At 50.6% G+C, this 20,121-nt stretch overlaps 1 protein-coding gene across 3 annotated transcripts in view; it reads left to right on the plus strand.

Annotated features, from left to right (window-relative positions):
- Positions 1-20,121, plus strand: part of Nacc2 (NACC family member 2) — a 71,066-nt gene that overhangs the window by 27,681 nt on the left and 23,264 nt on the right. The window contains exons 2-3 of one of the 3 annotated variants that reach the window (XM_029472943.2): positions 6,996-7,240; positions 7,322-7,939. In XM_029472943.2, the coding sequence (XP_029328803.1) occupies positions 7,060-7,240; positions 7,322-7,939 (799 nt within the window). In that variant the 5' untranslated portion in view covers positions 6,996-7,059. Of the gene's footprint in view, positions 1-5,350; positions 5,734-6,995; positions 7,940-20,121 lie in introns of those variants that run through there. The other 2 variants (XM_029472941.2, XM_021150620.3) reach the window with 2 other exon arrangements.

Consider the following 20,121-nt stretch of genomic DNA (forward strand, 5'->3'; position numbering starts at 1 on the left):
GTGGTGACCCTCTCCCCGCAACCACAAAATTACTTTGTTGCTACTTCGTAACTGTGATTCTGCTATTATGAGTTGTCATGTAAATATCTAATATGCAGGATATCTGATATATGAGACACCATAGGGGTCAAGACCCCCCAGTTTGAGAACTGCTGGCTTAGACCGCATAGATGGGCGTTTCTGTCTCAGGTAAGCTGTAGATGTTAGAATTGTTACTGGCTTTTGCTGTTCCCTGTGGACATAAAGTTCTCCTGGTATCAATCCACAAGGTCCAGTGTTATTAGATGCAAGATTGACTGATGAGAAGGAGCAAAATCTGTCATTGTGATGCTTGGGTGTAGTGGTTATGTTCCATAGAGAACACATGCTGAGTGGTCCTAGGTCATGTCTGTCTCTCTGTCTATCTCTGTCTCTCTCATACACACATACACACACAGACACACAGACACACAGAGAGACATAGATACACACAGACATAGACACACAAACACACGGGCACACAGAGAGACATAGACACACACAGACATAGACACACAAACACACGGACACACAGAGAGACATAGACACACAAACACACAGACGTACAGAGAGACATAGACACACACAGAGAGACACAGAGAAACATAGACATATACACAGAGACATAGACAGACACACATACACACACAGACACACAGAGAGATATAGACACATACAGACATAGACACACAAACACACAGAGACACAGAGAAACATAGACACACACACACACACAAAGACATAGACACACACAGAGACATATACAGACAGACAGACAGACAGACACACACACACACACACATACACACACTTGGTTTTGTTCTCTCTCAAAGCAACAGCAAGGAGCAGCAAGGGAGCAAAGATTGACAAGTCAATGTTTTGAATTGGCTTGCCTCCCTTTTCCTTCTTGGGGGGGGGGGAGAAAAAAAGCATAAAGGCAAACATTGTGTTGTACAGTTAGATCAGGATTCTGTGACTACTGCTGGCCCAGGCCTGGGGTCTGGAAAGGGAGAGCCTCATCTGGGGGGTTTATGTGGTCCCTCCCTGCTTCTCCAAGGAAACCTACCATGTTGGAGAACTGCCTAGCGCTAGGGAGGTCCCTGTGTCTCCTCTCTTTCTCCACATATGGAGCCTGAGATATAGTCTTCTCTTGTGGCAGAGCCCTGGGGATCCTATGCAGTGCTAGCTCTGGTCCAGTCAGTTGAACAGGGGCAGACCTCCCCTTCTTGCTCTTGTCATTTGATGACCAAAGACTCTCATGGTGCTGGATGTCAAAATTAGGAAGCTAGAGATTTTGATTATCAGGTGTTCATGACTCAGGCCCTGGGCCTGCAGCTACCAGGTCTGTGGGCCCAGTCTTCTCATCTGTACCCTCTAGAGGGATTCAGGTGGGCAAACAAGCAAACATGCAGTTCCTGTGAGCATTGTGGGAAGAAGCATTGTGTTCAAGACCAATGCTGCAGTCTCTGCTCCTACTCACTTGGGTCTTGTGTGAGATGCTAAAGATGCCATTAGCAGCAAGGCCTGGGGTAGCCTAGCTCTGCCTGATGGTGTTTTAAAAGTTTAATGCAAACCTCAGGGCCAACCTGGTGCCTCACCCAGCTCTGGGAGACCTGAGCTCATCCAAGCAAGCTGCCAGGACTGGGCAGGTTAACCCAGGGCCCTGGTGCCTCCACTCTTCCTTGGTAATGGCATGTGTGGTCAGCTGTTGGGAAGGAATCCATAAAGGAGCAGGCCCCCTTCTCTACCTACACTGTGGAAGAAGGGGGTTTCTTTGCTGTTCTCACCGAGCCCCTGCCAGGCTGTGTTCCTGAAACCTCACATGCTGTGTGCTCTGGCATTTTTCATCTGCAGTCCCCCTGTTGTTGGTGCCTTGCACAAACCTGCTGGTGCTTCTGGCCTGGCCCGGGTGGGTGAGACTGCCTGAGAAGGGGCTCTCTCTTGAGTGCTGCCTTCCTTCCTTGGCAACTATGTGGTGGTACCTGTGTGTTTGCTGATGTCCAAGGCTTCTTATTAATTTGACAAAATTAAATCCTGCAAAATAATTTAATTTCTCTCCCCTTGTTTTCCTTGCTGGTGATCACTGTGTAGATCGGTACCAGGCCCCATCCTTTCCACTGGCTAAGAAGTTCCTAGTCTTTGATGGGATGGAAAAGTGCCTGTCAGATTCTAGACAGGACCTACAGGCCCTGGAGCTGAGACTGGTTTGGGGGTACTGAGAAAGTTGGCCTCTGCTTATTGGTGATCCAGTCCTGTCCATGGAGATATCTTTGGAGTGGTTTTGTGCCTTTGCTTCTCAGGGGTGTGGCTCTAAGACCCAGGTAAACCTCGGAGTGCTGTGTGGCTGAAAACCGTGCCCTCATTTGAATCTTTTCTGGGAACTTAACTCTGGCAGGCTCTCCCTTCTGCTTGGGAACTGAACTCTTGTGTCTGGATACAGTTGTAGTACCTTCACCTCTGACCCAGTGCCCTCATCAGTTTTCTTTCACATCTACCTATTGGCTTCGGTGCTTTCAAGGGACTGGTAGGACCCTAACCTCCCTTGAGGGATTGTCTACAAAGACCTCACCCATTTCTTATTCTGGAGATAGCTGGGAACTCCCAGGAGCTTCCTCTGTGTGGGACAAGGACATCAAAGGTGAGCATAGCAGTAGGGTTTGTGCTTGGCTTTGGGGTATTTTCATGGGTTTCCCAAAGTAGGGTACACCCTGAAGATTTTAATGAAGGAGCAGTTTCTTAGTGCAAACGCTGTCAGGATGGATGGGGTAAGCAAAGGCAGAGACTGCCAATATACTACTTGACTCTAGAACTTTCCATAAGCAAACAAATATAGCATAGCTTACCATGAAGAGGAGCTGTGCTGGGCAAGGAGGGGAAAGAGGGGAATTGAGTTACAGAAGAGCCAGGAGGGTGTAGTGGTGCAGGGCACAACTATGTAGGCTTGGTGCAGACAGTCATGAGGAGGCTCTGTCCTTCCCACGGAGCAGGCAGCCATACTTTGGCCCACTTAGATGCAAAGCTCCCTCGTCCCCCCGCTGCAGCCCCAGGGTCAGCCCTGGCTGGTCTTACTTTTCATGATCCTGGAACGTAAGCCAAGCCTTTATTTGATTCTTTTCTCCTAAAGTTCAGCTTTGTTTTTGCCCCAGCCAAGGCTTCTAAGAAAGCAACCTAAAACCAGCTCCGGTCTGGTTCTCGCAGGCTGGGTACAGGCACTTGCCAGCACAGGTGGCCTGAGGACAAGGTAGCAAATGAGCCAGTTGTCCTCGGTCCCTGGGGACCAGGTTGGCCTTGTCACTTTCTGGGAGTATAATGGCCCCTTCACTGCGTGAGCTGGACTGGCCCAGGTCCTGGGCGCCAGCCCCTGAGGTATGGACATAAACGCCTCACCTGTTCAGGTCAAAGCAAATCGGGGACATTATCAGTCTACGTGGTAGCAGGCCCAGGCTGCAAGCTTTAAAGAGTCTGTTTTGATCTGTGCTCTAAAACTTCCCCAGAATCCACCCTAACCCCACTCTACAACCGACACCGGAGACTGCAGGCCATAGGAAATGGCCAATGCCGGCAGGACGGAGAATTTAACTTGGCCCACAAGCCAGGCTCACTCTGTTAGGAGTGGCTGGTCCCAGGAGTTTTACTCTGTCCTCCCAGTCTTTGCACCTGGTTACTGATCAATTAGCCCTGAGTATTGGACCCTACTGGAGCTGGGTCATAATGCAGCTTTGCTGGCCTCTGTCCCTGGCCAGGCTTCGGGAGAGCCTCTGTTTGGTTGGGAATGCCTGTGGCAGAAGTTGTGGCTCTCTGAGCAGAAAGCATCTCTGTGGTGGGTGCTGTCCATCTAGGAGTGGAGCCTTTTTGTCTCTTTCGTGCCCTACATCTCTTGAGTAGCACAGTCGCTCTCTAGCCAGGCTCAGCATTTAGCCAGCATCCCATACAGCCCTGAGCACACCTTGTCTTGCCCAAGATGGACTTGTGAGTCCTACCTGTACGATTTCTGGAAAGAAGCAGCCACTAAGTGTGGGGGGGGGGAGGTGGAGGGACTGTCCTGGGTAAAGGTATGGCCCAGAGGTGACCCTGACAAGCCCTGAGTCTCCTGGCCTTGTGGAGAACCTCCTTTCAGCCAGACTGAGCATTTGTTTGTAATCTTCAGGTCCCAGAGAGCCTCATGGCCAGCCACCCTGAGGGTTCTCATTACCTCCTTTAAGGAGGCAAGGACGACAAAGGCTTGGAGGGTTCTACAGGCTGGGCTTGCTGGCAGCTTCCACACCTGGACTCTGCCCCACCCCATCCCTGTTCACAGGAGCCCACAATGTGTAAATAAGGAGGTGCCAGATGGCTCCATTTTGTTGTTGTTCTCTTTGTGTCTTGGAGGGTACACTGGGAATGCAGGACCATTAATACTACCACCTGCTGAGCCTGCATCACCTTGATAGTACTGCTTCTCAGCCTGCTGAGCCTGCATCACCTTGATAGTACTGCTTCTCAGTAGACATCGCCATTGCCACCCTTGACCCTTTCCTTTCTTGCAGGTAGAATATGTTCTTTCTGGAAGCATGGTTAGTGACAGTGAGAGAAACTGAGGCAGGCTGCCCAATAGCTCTCCCTTGCAATTAAGCAAATGCTGTGAGCCTGAAAGGAGAACCCTACCCTTTGCCCAAGCAGAACATGACTGGCCCTTCCCAGAAAGGGCACAGGAGACACCTTACTTAGTTGCCTAGCTGGTCTCTATTCATAAGAACTGTTTCAGGGAGCTGAAGGAGCAGGTACCCTTAACCTTACAGGGGTCTGCCTGGTGATAAAGTTCCTCCTTTCTTAAAGAGCCAGTCAGATACGATAAGATGGAGTGAGGTAGAGGTAGGGTTCTGGACCCACAAGTCTGACTTATGGAGCCTGTGGCCCAGCAGAGTGTTTAGCTCTGAGGCTCTGAGGAAAAGTGGGGGAGATAGCTCCAGGGTCCTAACCCCTTCCCAGTCTGTGCCTCTTTAGGACCCCTTTGGCACCCTTCTTCCTATTCCCCATCTCCTGACTGTGCTTGCCCCCTTCCCCATCCCCTAACCCCCTGCCCTGCCTCCTGCCCAGTCTCTTGCTACCCAGGAAGAGTTAAGTTCGATGCGTTGCCAGCTCTGCAGACTGTTTGGAATAGTTTAAATGCTTTGACACTGGGTCTGTACAGGATGGCAGGGAGGCAGTTTACTGGGTAATTCATATGCAAAACTGCACTATAAATTTCCAAGCTGTCTCAGTTGCCGTGGCACCACGAAGCATTTCTCCACGTACAGTACAGTATTTCTGCCATCTTTGTTTGCATTGCAGTGAGTCATCAAAAGTCTGTCTTGCACCAACACCCGGAGCCGTGCATTCCTCTGGCACCAACGCGCCACTGTTTTTAAAGCTGGGGCTGGGAGCTGGCATTTACTTCAGCTCCCAAATCAAAGGCGGCTATTCATTCCCGAGAGCTGCCTGGATGTTCGTCTGCATCCGGCTGCTTCATTGAGATGCTGCGCGCTGCCCGGGAGAGCCGGCCTGGGTGCAGCTGAGCTGCGGCCGCTGAGCCCAGCGCCCAGCTCTCTGCCACCCCCACCCCTCCTGCAGGGCTCCTCACGCCCTCCCCACCTCAGGGTTCCTTGCTGCATTCCCCGAGCAGCTGGCGGGCCGGTGTGCGGGAGCCTGCTGCCAGGCTGAGTGGGCAGTGTCTGCCGCCGGCCACAGCCGCTGAAGGTAGGTCTTTCCTCTCCGGTTCCTGTCTGCCGGCCAGCCCAACAACTTCTCTGTAGCGGGGGCACTGCGGGGCGCCCCGGAGCTGCGCCCACCTGCCCAACTCCTGGCGCAGGGTGGCTCCGCCCTCCTCTACAGCCACCCGGCGCCTCTGCGGCCGCCCGCACTTTCCTCCCGCGGGACACAGCGGCCCTTTGTGCGGCTCTGCAGAGTTGGGCCAGGGCCTGCGCCTTCTCCGGTCACCCCCCCACCTTCCAACTCCCCCGCCATCAGCAGACTCCTATGCTGATAAACAGTGGCGACCTGCCCTCTACCTCTGCCCCCTGGCGGGCTTAGTCCTGAGACCCTTCTACTTACCTGGGCTGGGACCAAGCCAGCTGGGATTGGCCGGTTTTGGAAGTGGGGCGGAGGGAGGGCGCACGGGGCGGGAGGCTTCTCTGCGACAAGCACCAACTCCTTTTGCATCCCTGAGGGTGCTCAGGACCAGGGTCCGGTTTTGGGGCGCCTGGAGCTGCCAGGAAGCACAGAGTGTACCCGGAGCCCTTCCATCCAACAAATAGAGGTCTGTCCCCAAGGAAATTGTGGAGGAAGGAGCCCACTGAGTTCCCCCTTGTCCACCTTCCTTGTTCTTCCTTAACCGGCAGAGGAAGCTTGAAGCTGAGCAAGGACTCTGAGAGGGGGACGCTGCTCTGCAGTTCCTCAGAGTGCCCTCCGCAGGCTGCTCAGTGGGCAAAGAGGAAAAACAGACCTGAAACTAAAGCCCTCCTGCTCTGGGACTTCTCAGGGAAAGCTGCACAGTGAGGGGCTTTGGGCTCAGGGAACTTTTTCCCTCTAGAGGAGGAGTCCCTGAGATTGCTTCTGGGCTCGACCCTTACTACCTTCCACCCGAATCAGTGGGTGACTTGTCTGTCCAATTCACTCCTCTCTTGTTTTCTGGAGGGCTGGAGCCTCTGTCCTGTGTCCTCTGCACAGATGGGGAGAACAAAGCCCTGCCCTCAGAATTACTAAGAGTAGTCCATGGGTTCTGTGAACGCAGTAAATGACAGGGGTTCTCATGCTTGTGTGGGGTCAGGATCACTGCCCTGCCTCCAAGCTGGGATCCGGATCCTGAGATACCTCCCCACCCCAAGTCCTTCTGGAAGGAACGTTCTAGCTGAGGAGAGTGTCTTAAGCCGGGCACTGCCCTTGTCAGAGGCTGGGAGCAGGTTGCTATACAGGGATGGGGGTCATCTAGCATTCAGTTGACCACAGTGTTCCCCCAACAGATGTGCCTCATCCAGGCTGCCCCACGTTGAGTCTGAGACCCACCACAGCACCACAGCACCCACCATGTCTCAGATGCTGCACATCGAGATCCCCAACTTCGGGAACACAGTGCTTGGCTGTCTCAACGAACAGCGCCTGTTAGGCCTCTACTGTGATGTGTCCATCGTGGTCAAAGGCCAGGCCTTCAAGGCCCACCGTGCCGTCTTGGCCGCCAGCAGCCTCTATTTCCGAGACCTCTTCAGTGGTAATAGCAAGAGTGCATTCGAGCTGCCGGGCACGGTGCCGCCTGCCTGCTTCCAGCAGATTCTGTCCTTCTGCTACACAGGTAAGCTTACCATGGCGGCCAGCGAGCAGCTCGTGGTCATGTACACAGCCGGCTTCCTGCAGATCCAGCACATCGTGGAGCGGGGCACAGATCTCATGTTCAAGGTGAGCTCACCCCACTGTGACTCGCAGACCGCCATGATCGAAGATGCCAGCTCGGAGCCCCAAAGTCCCTGCAACCAGCTGCAACCGGCCACTGCTGCCTATGTCACGTCTCCTTCTGTGCCCATCCCGCTTCTGACCCGTGTAAAGCACGAAGCTATGGAGATGCCGCCGGCCAGTGGCCCGGGCCTGGCTTCTAAACGCCCACTAGAGACAGGCCCTCGAGATGGTGTGGCAGTAGCTACAGGTGCTGCAGGGACACCTGGCACGGCCCCTCTGAAGCTGCCTCGAGTCTCCTACTATGGTGTGCCAAGCCTGGCCACTCTCATCCCCAGCATCCAGCAGGTACCCTATCCCCCGGGGGAGCGGACCAGTCCTGGGGCCAGCAGCCTGCCCACCACTGACAGCCCCACCTCCTACCACAACGAGGAGGATGAGGAGGATGACGAAGCCTATGATACCATGGTGGAGGAGCAGTATGGCCAGATGTACATTAAAGCCACAGGAAACTATGCAGGTAACAAACGGCAGGGCAGGGCACCTTGCAAACTGCCCACAGAGGGCATGTTGCACGGTGGGACTTTCTGATGATTGCAGCCTGCTGTGGAAGGTCTCTATGCTGCAGGCAAGGTGTGTGGTCTGGAGGAGTTGGGCAGGAACCCAGACCCTGCCCATGGGGTCTGACACTAGTCTGTCAGACTTGCAGCATGATGTGCAGAGCATTTCTGCCTGACATTGAACAAATGAAGGAGCTGGGGGGCTCAGTGGTCTAGGAGTCCCTTTAGGGTTTAATGACTCTTGCACTTTTGTATAAGTATTTTGGAATGGAGCTCTGGGCCTCCTGGGTCTGGGTAGATAGCTTCTGTTTCCTTTTCATGGGGAGAATTGGAGCTGGTGTTCTCCTGATAGCAAGATACAGTGCTAGCCACTGCATTGGCCAGGGTGAGTAGGCCCACTACAGGGAATCCACCAGTATATAGGGCCTTCCATTCCTGCTCACCACCAGTTAGGAGTCCAGGGGAAGACCCAAGACCCCTTTGTTCCTGGGACCCCAAGACTTGGAGGTGTCTGTAATACAGATCCTATTAAAGGTGCCCTTTTCCACTATGTTGATGGTTACACACAGCTCTGAAACGGTGCTGGGCCAGAATCAGTGTGAGCTGAGGGCAGGGGATGCTCCCTGGGATTCCACAGAGCTGGGAAAGGACCTGATCTCTACTCATTCCTTAAGACCATGCTTGCACAGCCCATACCTCCCCCGGTGCCTTTGGAAGAGTGGAAACAGGGCAAAGTGTATCCAGTATCCTGTGTGTTGAACCTGCTCATCAGGGCTTGGATTGTCTGGCTCCCTAACTGCCTACACAAGGACAGCCCAGCTTTTTCAACAGGTTGGAGCCAGTGGCTTTGGAAGGTTTTGCAGAGCTGGCATGTATAGGGTGGGAACAGGAGGCCAGGCAGCTCTCAGCCACCCTTGATCAGGCTAGTTGAATACTTCAGCTCTCTTGGTTCATAGATAGTTCTTAGCTTAGGGGCTATGGGACAGGGACCTTGCCAAAGGTGTTCTGTGAAGTCGTGGGTGTCAGGAGGGAGTCACGCTTGACCCATTTTGTGGTGGTGAAGTATCCTGGAACATGGACAGGCTATGGGATGGGCCCTGCTCTGTTGGCCCCCGTACAAGGTCTAGCTTTCCTTGTCTCTCTCTCCAGCAGGCCCGTAAGTGGGGCAGAGAAGGGGGTGTGCAATTTCTTGGTTAAAATCTAGGTTATTGGTGGTGACGCTGCTACCCTGGGTGTGCTTGAGAAGGGAGTCATGGGATGAGCAGGTAGAGGGAAGACCTGGCCCTGACCATGGAACTGCACGCTCCCTGTGTCTGGCTTTGATTGGGGACAGCCTCACACCACCTGAGCCAGTGGCTCATTGCTCCCTGCTCAGACAAGATGCCTAAGTCTGAGCTGACAGACTCTGGATTATTCTCAGGTACTCCTATAAAGGCTGACTCCCTCTGGCTTTAGTTTTCCACCCCAAGTGAGGGGCTAGCCAGGGCCACTCAAGGACCTACTGTCCACTGTGTGTCCTGAGGTGTAATGGTGGCTTGGACCCCCTTGCCACCTCGCCCTTTAAGAGCTGTTCCCAGTGCGCTTTGCTGTACCACTTATAGCAGCACCCTGTCTGAAACCAGCCACGATGATCTGCCCTGTAATTCTAGCACTCAGGAGGTGAAAGCAGAAGGTTCAGAACTTCAAGGTCATTGGGTACATAGGCAATTGGAGGCCAGCCTGGGACACACTAGACCCCATCTTAACTCCTCCCTAAATAATGTGCCACCCTTGTAACCCAGCCCTCTGTGTCTTGAGCCATTTGAGTCCCCCTCCCTCTGGCTCCTGCTCTGATCTTAGATGTCCTGCGTTGCTGTTAGAAGCAAGTCCCTGAGCTCGGGCGGGACACAACCCCGCCTTCCGGAGACTTGACTGTCTCAGTTTACACAACAGGATGTCCATCTCTGCTTCCTGCCCACCCCATTTTATCTCAACCCACACAGGGTAGCCCTTCTAGTGGCCAAGACTTCTGCAGGAGAGCAACAGGCAGAGATGTGTTCCTATCCTGATGTGCTGCCAACAGACACTTGGGAACTACATGTTGTCATAGTAGGAGAGCTCTGACAGGACAGGCAGGTGTCCAGCATCCCTCCCTTTGGCTGCTGGTGAGCAGCACACACTCTCCAGGGGTGAAGCACACACATCGATATATTCTGGAGCCGCTGTTCTCCAAGCCAGAGAGATTGTCAGTGCCCAGCACTTCAAGGGCAGGAGGATGGTGCCCCAATCATGGATCCCACATAGCCAATGATATAGACAAAGCCACAGCCCAAGCCACTTCTCTGCTCCTCCCCTACCCCCACCCCATCCTTCCTTGGCACAGGAAGCTTATCTGAACCTTCAGACCTCTATACTGGGTTGTGTTGTCTCCACACAGTCAGCACACCCAGGAGCCAGGAGCTGCCTCAGGCCCAGCAGCAGGCCCAGTAGGGTAGTGTGGGACCTGGGCTAGGGACACCAAGGGCTTTAGTTGTGTTCTGGTTCTGCTCCCAAGGCAAATCTGACCCCAAGTCCCCTAGTGGCAGAGGCAGACATGGTGCTGCTGTACTTTCTGGGGATCATGAGTAGTTACTGAGCTATGGTTGGTGTCAAGGTCATACCACCTTAAAGAGGTTCCTGTGGTAAGGCAGGCTGGGGCTTAGGATACTAAACCCAAGAGGGTATAGCAGTGACCAACACCAGGAGGCCTCGATGTTCTGTCCCATGAGAAGCCAGAGCCAGGCATGGAGCTCACTGTGTCCCGCCTTCCCCAGCGCTTCAGCAGTGTTGATGGCAAGCCCAGCTCCTCTTTACCCTGGACGATGCTTAGTTGTTCTGTCAGCGGCCACCCACTATACTTCTGAGTTAAACCCTGCCTGGTTTGTGCCATCTCCCCTCTGAGAATACCCACTACTGGGTTCTGCCCATTCTCCTCACTCTGTTCTTTGAGACGGGAGAACTAGTGTCCATTTCTGTGGGTCACCATGTGAGGGCTGCCAAAATTTAGGAGAAGTCAGGGTTACTCACAGAGCATTCCCCCCACTATCTCCACTTGACATGGACAGACATCCTTTGAGAGTTGTACCAGCACATAGTAACATGACTGTACTGATTCTGCCCTCCAAAAGGGATCTCCAAGGTGGTCCTTGGAGTTTGAAAGGGCAGGGGTGGCAGTTTGCTATTGTTGTGTGGGGCACTGTGAGACCTATGTGGGGCACTGTGAGACCTGGGTGGTCATTTATTGCTTCAGCCATCCCATACCTGAGCTGGCTGGGCTGTCTAGACCTGCACAGAGCCAGTGTGGTCAGGAGGGCTCCTGTCTGGGTGGATAGTCCTGCTTACAGCTGCCCACTTTTCCTAGCATGATATAGTTTATGGTAAGATTCTCCTGCATGGCCAGCTGGCATGGTGCCCTTTAGATGGTGTGATGGTTTGTATATTCTCGGACCAGGGAATGGCACCATCTGGAGGTGTGGCCTGGTTGGAATAGGTGTGTCACTGTGGGTGTGGGCATAAGACCCTCACCCTAGTTGCCTGGAAGTCAGTCTTCCACTAGCAGCCTTTGGATGAAGACATAGAACTCTCAGCTCCTCCTGCACCATGCTTGCCTGGATGCTGCCATGCTCCCACCTTGATGATAATGGACTGAACCTCTGAACCTGTAAGCCCGCCCCAATTAAATGGTGTTTTTATAAGACTTGCCTTGGTCATGGTGTCTGTTCACAGCAGTAAAACCCTAACCAAGACAGGTGATGTTTCCTGCCATATCTCCCCATGAGTGGAGAGAGGGACTGGATTAGGGTGCTGTGCTGAGTGCTCCCCCCAATCACCTGTCACTCTTAGCCTGGGCAGGGACATATAGTCAGAGCCCAGCTTGGTCCATAGAGCGACCCAATAGGGGTGCTTTTTATCCCTGGTTTGGACTGCGTAGGCCCAGGAAGAAAAGTCAGTGAAGGTGGTGTAATGCCGGCTCTGCACGGAGAACTGTCTTCCCATTTAAAGGGCAATGCGGTGCAGTGGGGGTGAACTGAAGGCAGTGCTGGCCTCTGGTTATCCTAGCCCTGGCCTGGGAAGGGCTCTCCTCACAGCTCCCTGTTTATTCTTGAATCCCATGATTTCCACTCCAGACAGCACTGGCCTAGGCTTCCTGCCCAGGGGTTGTAGGTGTGAATCACCATGTCCATCATCTTAAGATAGTTTGCTTTCATTTCTATTATTTTACTCTTTAAAAAATGATGTATATCTATCTGTGTGTCTCTCTGTGTGGGTATGTGCACATCAGCACAAAGTGGCTAGAGGCAGTTGTAAGTGACCTGAAATAAGTGTTAAGATCTGACTTGGAGTCTCCTGCAAGAGCATCACATTCTTACTTCTGGGCATCTCTTCAGCCAGTTAAGCCAGTTTTGAGGCATGGCTTGCCTGTGCAGTTTTAATTTAGTGGTGACTTCTCTGCTCCCTTGGACTGTGCCTCTTGTTGTCTTGTGCCCAGTTCTCTTTAATTTTTGGATTCATTTTGTGTATGAATTTTCCTTGTGCACGTGCTTGTGTGTGTGTGTGTGTGTGTGTGTGTATACCACCCACATGCCTGGTACCCGCAGAAATCAGAAAAAAGCATTGGATTCCCCTGGAGGTGGAGATATGGTTGTGAACCACCATGTGGTGCTGGGACTTGAACCTGGAGTCTTAACTACAGAGCTGTCCAGGGCCTCTCATCCAGTTTTTTGTTTTTTGTTTTGTTTTGGTTTTTGGTTTTTCAAGACAGGGTTTCTCTGTGTAGCCCTGGCTGTCCTTGAACTCACTCTGTAGACCAGGCTGGCCTCGAACTCAGAAATCCGCCTGCCTCTGCCTCCCAAGTGCTGGGATTAAAGGCGTGCACCACCACTGCCCGGCCAGTTTTTTGTTTTTTAAAGGGCACTGAAGAGTTTCTGCTTTATTTTACAAACAAGTTCTCTGTAGAATAAATGTATAAAAATGTTTTCTATAGCTAGCTCAGTGTGTCTTTATTATCATGATGTATATGCAAAGACTAAGAATGAAATGTTTTGTTGGATACAGTGCTGATTTATTTTTGAGACAGAGTCTCACTGTGTAGACCAAACTGGCCTCAAACTCACAGAGTTCTGCCTGCCTCTGCCTCCTGAGTGTTGGTATTAAAGGTGTGTGAGCTGCCATGCCCAGCATCCAGCAGATGCCCAACATTTATTCATGTTTTTTATAGCCAACTAAAGCTTTTCTTTTCTTTTCTTTCCTTTTCTTTTCTTGAGACAAGGTCTCACTATATATCCCTTGCCAGCCTCACTATATATCACTCATCATGAAGATGAGGCTGGCCTTAAACTCACAGAGATCTGCCTGCATCTGCCTCCTGGGTCCTGGGATTAAAGGTGTGCACCATTAAACCCCTCCGATTTTATTTTGCTGTGTTCTGTTTTATTTCTTCTTTTGAGGCAGGGTCTCCTAGTGTGTCCGAGATTGACCGTGGATTTGCTGTAGTCTTGCTTCAGCCTCCTGTGTGCTAGGACTTCAGGCCTGAGTCAGGCTTGCTGAGACTCTGTCTGCCTAACACAGAACTTCATATGTATTTGTTCTCCACATTCAGGTCACTTAGTCCCCTTGAGGTGAGGTTTGAGGTAAGAGTTTGTTTTCTCTGTATGGATGTTTGGAACTGTACTGAATTCACACCTTTCAGGGGCCCTGTTCAGGGGCTCTGTTTCTGTCAAATTCTCCACTAGCTAAGTAACAGTGCCTTTAAATAAGTCACCATGTCAGGGGTGTAAAGCCCTTTCTGTTTTCCTATTCAAAATTGTTGTGCCATCCTAGCCTTTATTAATGTCCATAGGGCTCAGCTGTAGGGCAGAGTGGGCAGGGCCAACCTCTGAGCAACTGGCACTTCAGATGCCTGAGCTTCTGAGCCACTGGATCCCACGTGGCTTCTGGTCACCATATCGTACACGTGGAACCAGTGGGCCATAGCCATTGCTCCTGAGAGCATTGAAGCCCAATGGTTTGGAATCATTCCCAATCAAGTAGCCATCACCCCCAGTCAACTTTAGAATGTGGTTCTCACTGCCTAGAAAGCCCCACAGGGTCACTTTACTTCCCCACACTAGCCAGCTCCTGTCCAGTCTACATATTTGGTGTTGTTATCTGGGCTTTTCAGACATACAGCATTTCAGTGTCCAGACTGTAGTGACCAGCATTCGACCTTAAGAACCATTGTACTGAAGAACGGATAGCTGCTTCATTTTTTTTCTTGCTGAGTAAGGTTCCACTCTGAGGATGTGCCATCCTTTCTCTGGCAGTCCTGAGCTCACTCACAGATGTTTGATATTAGCTCACAGAGGCTGTGAGCAGGAAGTGTGTCCAGTCACCCAAGCAGGCTCTTGTGTTTCTTCCTGTGTTTGGCACAGACCTAGGGGTTGGTTTGAGTCACTGTTGCCGTGAGTTATACTGCATATGATTTTATTTTTATTTATATGTAGTCTTGCTTGTTGGTTTTGCACCTTGTGCTTCAGTCCCCGGCTGTCCAGAGGTTCCTTGGAATGTCACTTACCCCTGCCTGCCGTATGGGGACAGTATTTCACTGCCTCGGGGGTCATCCCGCCTTCCCTTTGCCCCTCAGATTTTCTATTAGGAGCTCTTCCCGTGTTGAGCTGTCCTTGCATTCTTGTGACAAGATACAGTGACTATACATTCCAGCTGCCCTTTGCTAGTTTTGCTGGAGAAAGTTCATGTGTTCATGAAAGCTGCTGATCTGTGTTTCTTTTGTGTTTTCATCTGTTTGTCCATTTGTCTGAGTGTCTGATTGTCTGAGACAGGGTCTCATTTTGTAGCCCTGCCTAGCCTGCAACTCATAATGTAGACTAGACTGGCCTCGTACTCACAAAGGTCCCACTGCTGGGGCTAAAGAAGTGTTACCTGCCTGATTTAGCAGCGGGAACACTGGCCCTGTGCGTCTTGTCTCCATCGGGTTTTAGTTTTGTTCTTTACTTTGTTGTTGTTGTTGTTTTACTTGAGATGGGGTCTCACTCTGTAGTTCTGGCTATCCTTGAATTCCCTCAAATAAACCAGGCAGGCTTTGAAATTACAGAGCTTCCCGCACGTGCTTCCCGAGTGCTGGATCACCACACCCAGCTATGGTTTTTTCATCTTTTTCCTAAGATTTACTTTATTTTTAAGTGTGTGAGTGTATGTGTGTGTGTGTGTATGTATGTTCGTGTTCGCACACACATGAGCACACATGCACATGCCCACAAGCATGGACCTGAGTGCACAGAGGTATTCTATCCCCTGGAGCTGGAGTCAGAGGTGGCTGTGGTTCTGTAAGTGATGTGGGTGCTAGGAACTAGACTCAGGTACTCTAAAAGAGCAATAAACACTCTTTTTTTAAGATTTTACTTTTATTTTATGTATGTGAGTACACTGTCGCTGTTGCTGTCTTCAGACACAGCAGAAGGGGATATTGGATCCCTTTTCAGAGGGTTGTGAGCCACCCATGTGGTTGCTGGGACTTGAACTCAGGACCTCTGGAAGAGCAGCCAGTGCTCTTAACTGCTGAACCACCTCTCCAGCCCTCAATAATCACTCTTAACCACTGAGCCATCTCTCCAGCCTCCTCCTCTGTTGTTCTGAGAAAGTTCATATGCGTTTGATGATATCTCCTGCTTTAACTCTGGGAAGGAGTGTGTCACTGCTGAGTCCACTCAAGCCTGGTGTATGTTGCTCTTAATTGTGGGAAGTCTTTAACTTCTCAGTTTATTTTAGCTGCCAGTATTATTACCAATTACAATTTCCCTTAATTACCTAAAGATATGGAGCCATTGAGATCTTCCCTCTCATTTTGTTTCCCTCTCATTCTGTCATGGTAATTTGTGTACTTCATGGAACTTATCCATCTCCAAAGTCTAATTTTATGTTAATAGATCCAGTCCAGCCCCCCTTCCTTTACTACTCCCCTTCTTTCTTCCTTCCTCCTTCTCCCTCTCTTCCACAAGGCCTCACTCACACTAAGGAACTGCTCCACCACTGCAGCTCCAGATGCCTGAATCATTAGCTGACTGTTGGCTCCTCATTTAACTCTCCCATCTGCAGTACATTTCTTATAAGATGGTGGCTGGCTGGTTGGATGTGTTTAGCTTAGTCCTATCTGACACCCAGTCTTATGTGGTTGAAGGTATTGGGTTCTGCTGCTGCTGCTGCTGCTGCTGCTGCTGCTGCTGCTGCTGCTGCTAGGTCTCCTTTCTGTGCTCCTTGCTCTTTTCCTTTCTGGTCAGTTCCTAGCACCCCTCTCCTGTTCCTTTTGGCACAGTGTGTGTCTGCAGCCCTAAGCTGGCATCTGTGTCTTGTCTTATACTCTGCCTTCCTCTGCAGCCCTGAGCTGGCATCTGTGTCTTGTACTCTGCCTTCCTCTGCAGCCCTGAGCTGGCATCTGTGTCTTGTCTTGTACTCTGCCTTCCTCTGCAGCCCTGAGCTGGCATCTGTGTCCCGTCTTGTACTCTGCCTTCCCGAACAACTCCCGTCCTCCCTGCAACCACAGCTTTCCTTTCTCTGAGCAGTGAGTCTTGAGATAGGCTATTATTTTTACCTTAAATGGCTGGTTATCATTTATCGTTCCCCTCTTTGGTAACTTTTGGCATTTGCATGAATAAAAGCTACTCTCTGAGTATAAGCAGATACCAGGAGTTCTGGAAGTCTATCCACAGTGGAGACTTGCAGTGGAGAGGCAGGCTGATACCCCTTCTTGGCCATCACTCGGCCCCCTCAAGGCCATCTCTTTCCTTCATCTCTTGGCAACCATGGGCCTGTTTTGTGTCATATAAATGGGAATCCATTGCAGCCTGTACCTTTAGAACCTTACACAGCTGAGGTTCAGTCAAGTCGTGTTATTAATGGTTCAGCTTGTGCCTTTAGAACCATGCGTATTTGAGGTTCAGTCATGTGGTGTGTGTTAGAGGTTTGTTCTTTTTATGGCTAAGCCAGTCTCCTCCCATTGCAGTTAACTCCTCAGTTTGTGAGTAATGCCCGGTAAATGGCATTATAATTTTGGGCGAGTGGACATCGGCGTGTGTTTGCCCAGGTGTTTCCTCTTATCCTCACTTTCCTTCTGCTGGAAAATCTCTCTCAGTGGCTCTCAGGGTTCAGTTAGTGATGAATTCTGAAAAATCAGAAAATTATCTCTAGACTACTTCTTTAAAGCTTCTACCTTGCTGAGCATGGTAGCCCATGAGTTTAATCCTAGCACTTGGGGGCAAAGGTAGGAGGATCTCTGTGAATTTGAGGCTAGCCATGTCTATATAGTGAGTTCCACAATAGCCAGGGCTAGGTAGGTAGAGAGACCCTGTCAGTCAGTCAGTCAATCAATCAATCAACAAATAAATAAGAAGTAAGAATTATACCTCACTCTTTATAGTCTCTAAGTGTTTTTCCTATGTGTAGTTGTTGATGCCTTTGCTTCTGAAGGATGCTTTTGCTGGAGGTGATAAGCTAGGTTGGCCATACCTGGTTTTGGTGCTGTAGCATGCTGCCTGCTCTCTAGGCTGCTGTCTGCATCTAGCCTGCACTCCAGTGCACTGTGCTGCTCCCACAGGCTGTTTGCTTATTTATGAACTATTTAGAGTTTTCTTCTCTAGCCTTTAGATAAGATAACTTATACATGTCCCTGGAACTCCTTCTGTGGCTCCATCTTGTCCTCTGCAATACCTCCCTCCGTTGTTTCCAGTGACTGATCATGCTATCTTAGGCAGTTAAACCCGTGTGTGAGAATGTCAACATCTTGCCACTCCTGGGTCAGCTCTCAGTAGTTGACTTTTCTTCTTTTTGTGGCTCTCCATATCTTTTAATTTAGAAGTGGATGCTGGGCATTGTTGGTGCAGAGCACCTGCTGTGTGCTGAGTCTCTTCAGGATTGTCAGTTTCTACACTCAGGTATCCTCCTTGTGGATATTTAAATGTTTTGTCCCACTTTTTGTTGTTATTGAGATAGAGTCTCACTCTAGGTTGCCTGGAACTCACTATGTAGCTCCGGCTGGCTTTGAACTTGTAGCCAGTACTTCTGCTCCAGCCTCTAGGTCCTGCCTGACAGAATGAGCCACTGTGCTCAGCTCATCCTCTTCTTCCCTGTGGAGTGACCTACCTGATTTTAATCTGGTTTCCAAACCCTTTTTTTCTCTTTCCTTCTCTCTTTCTTGGAGGGGGTCTTACCATATAGCCCTGACTGGCATGGAACTCCAGGCTAGTCTCTAACTGACAGAGATCTGCCTGCTTCTACTATCCCAGTAGACCAGAGCCACCATGGTTTGATGGCCCAGCATCTTTTATCAGAGGTCTTTGTTTATATGTTTGTTGGTTGGTTGGTTGTGATGTCTCTTATATAGCTCAGGCTGGCCTCAAACTTTCTTTTCTTTTTTTTGTTTTTTTCAAGACAGGGTTTCTCTGTGTAGCCCTGGCTGTCCTGGAACTCATTTTGTAGACCAGGTTGGCCTTGAACTCAGAAATCCGCCTGCCTCTGCCTCCCAAGTGCTGGGATTAAAGGCGTGTGCCACCACGCCCGGTGGCCTCAAACTTTCTATGCAGACAAGGAGCCAGCCTTCACCTCCTAAGTGCCTAAAGTTGCAGGCATGGGCCACCATCCCAGCTCTTCAGACATGCATGTTATAAATCTCTGCTCTACAAGTCTTCCCTCCCTCCCTTCCTCCTTTCCCTCCTTCCCTTCCTCCTTCCCTCCTTCTCTCTCTCCTTCCCTCCTTCTCTCTCTCCTTCCTTCCCTTTCTCCCTCCACCCTCCTCTTCTTTCTCCCGCTCTCTCTTTTCTTCTTTGTTTTCATTGTTGGGAAACACAGTGTTGGGGGTTCACACATGCTAAGCAAGCACTTTCCCATTGAGGTGCACCCACAAAATGTAATTTTGATATAAAGTTAGTTAAAATTTCCAAATCACAGCTTTTGCATGCTATTTGAAGAACTCTCTCCCATCTTCTCATGTTTATAAAGAACAAACCCACTTTAATTTGAAGTCATTTTAAACTCACCTAAAAGTTAAGTAGAGTTCAAAGCTGCATCCTCTGCGTGTCTCGTGGTCTCGGCCACAGCTTGCCACGAGTGCCCTTTGTTCTTTGTTCTTTTAGCTGCACCTGTAGTTTTTTTCAAAACATTTTGGGTAAGCTGCAGACACCGTGTCTCAAACAGCACATTCTCTTATACAGTCACCATGTTCACCCAGTGTTTGGTCCCCCAGCTCTGTGGTCTGGTCTAAGGCCTGCACTTACAGGCATGGGGCATCCTAATTATCAGGTTATTCATGGTGGATACTTCAGTCCAGGCCGGCTTCACAGTCTGTCTGCAGAGCTCAGTTCCTTTGGTAGACCATCCTCCAGGATGGTCCCTGCTCTGGGTGCCTTCACATCTGTTGTGAGTAGAGGATTCAAATACAGATTTGGCATGGTACTATGAAGCTGCCTAGGGTAGTTTTGGAGTGGCTCAGCCAGGTGAGGTCACTGTTCCCCCTTGAGGGCATGGCAGCAGTCCTGTGTATAGGCAGCCTTCCTTTCTGTGGTGATGCTGGAGGTAGATGGCTACTCAGTGTTGTGGGAGTGACAGCTAGCACTGCAGCTCACTTAGAGCTAACAGCCATGTGCAGCAGCCTCCTGCTGCCACTGCCTGCTGATTTATTCTCTTCCGTCAGTTGATGTGATTTATCTACCTTGTTTTTTTTAAAGCATTTTCCTACTGCCTTATTCAGCAAAAACAGTCCAGGTTCACTTTACCCTCCCTGAATAAGTTGTTTTTAACTTTCAGTGGAGACTTGTCTATTTTAGTTTTCCTTTCTCCTCCCCTCTTCCTCTTTTCTTTCCTTCCCTTCCCTCTCCCTTCCTCCTTTCTTTCCTTCCTGTAACAAGTGGTGTGTACCACTGACCCATGCTCAAGGGCTGTTTAGGAATGATGATCTCAGAGCTGGGTTTATTTATTGCTGACTAATAATAGTGTTCAGTTGCCAGGCAGTGGTGGTGCACACCTTTGATCCCAGCACTTGGGAGGCAGAGGCAGGCGGCTTTCTGAGTTCGAGGCTAGCCTGTCTACAGCCAGGGCTACACAGAGAAACATTGCTCCCCCTCAACAGTGCTCTGTCTAT

Source organism: Mus caroli, unplaced genomic scaffold, assembly GCF_978045245.1.
Source record: "Mus caroli unplaced genomic scaffold, Mus_caroli_1 scaffold_2, whole genome shotgun sequence".
NCBI classification, from domain to species: Eukaryota; Metazoa; Chordata; class Mammalia; order Rodentia; family Muridae; genus Mus; species Mus caroli.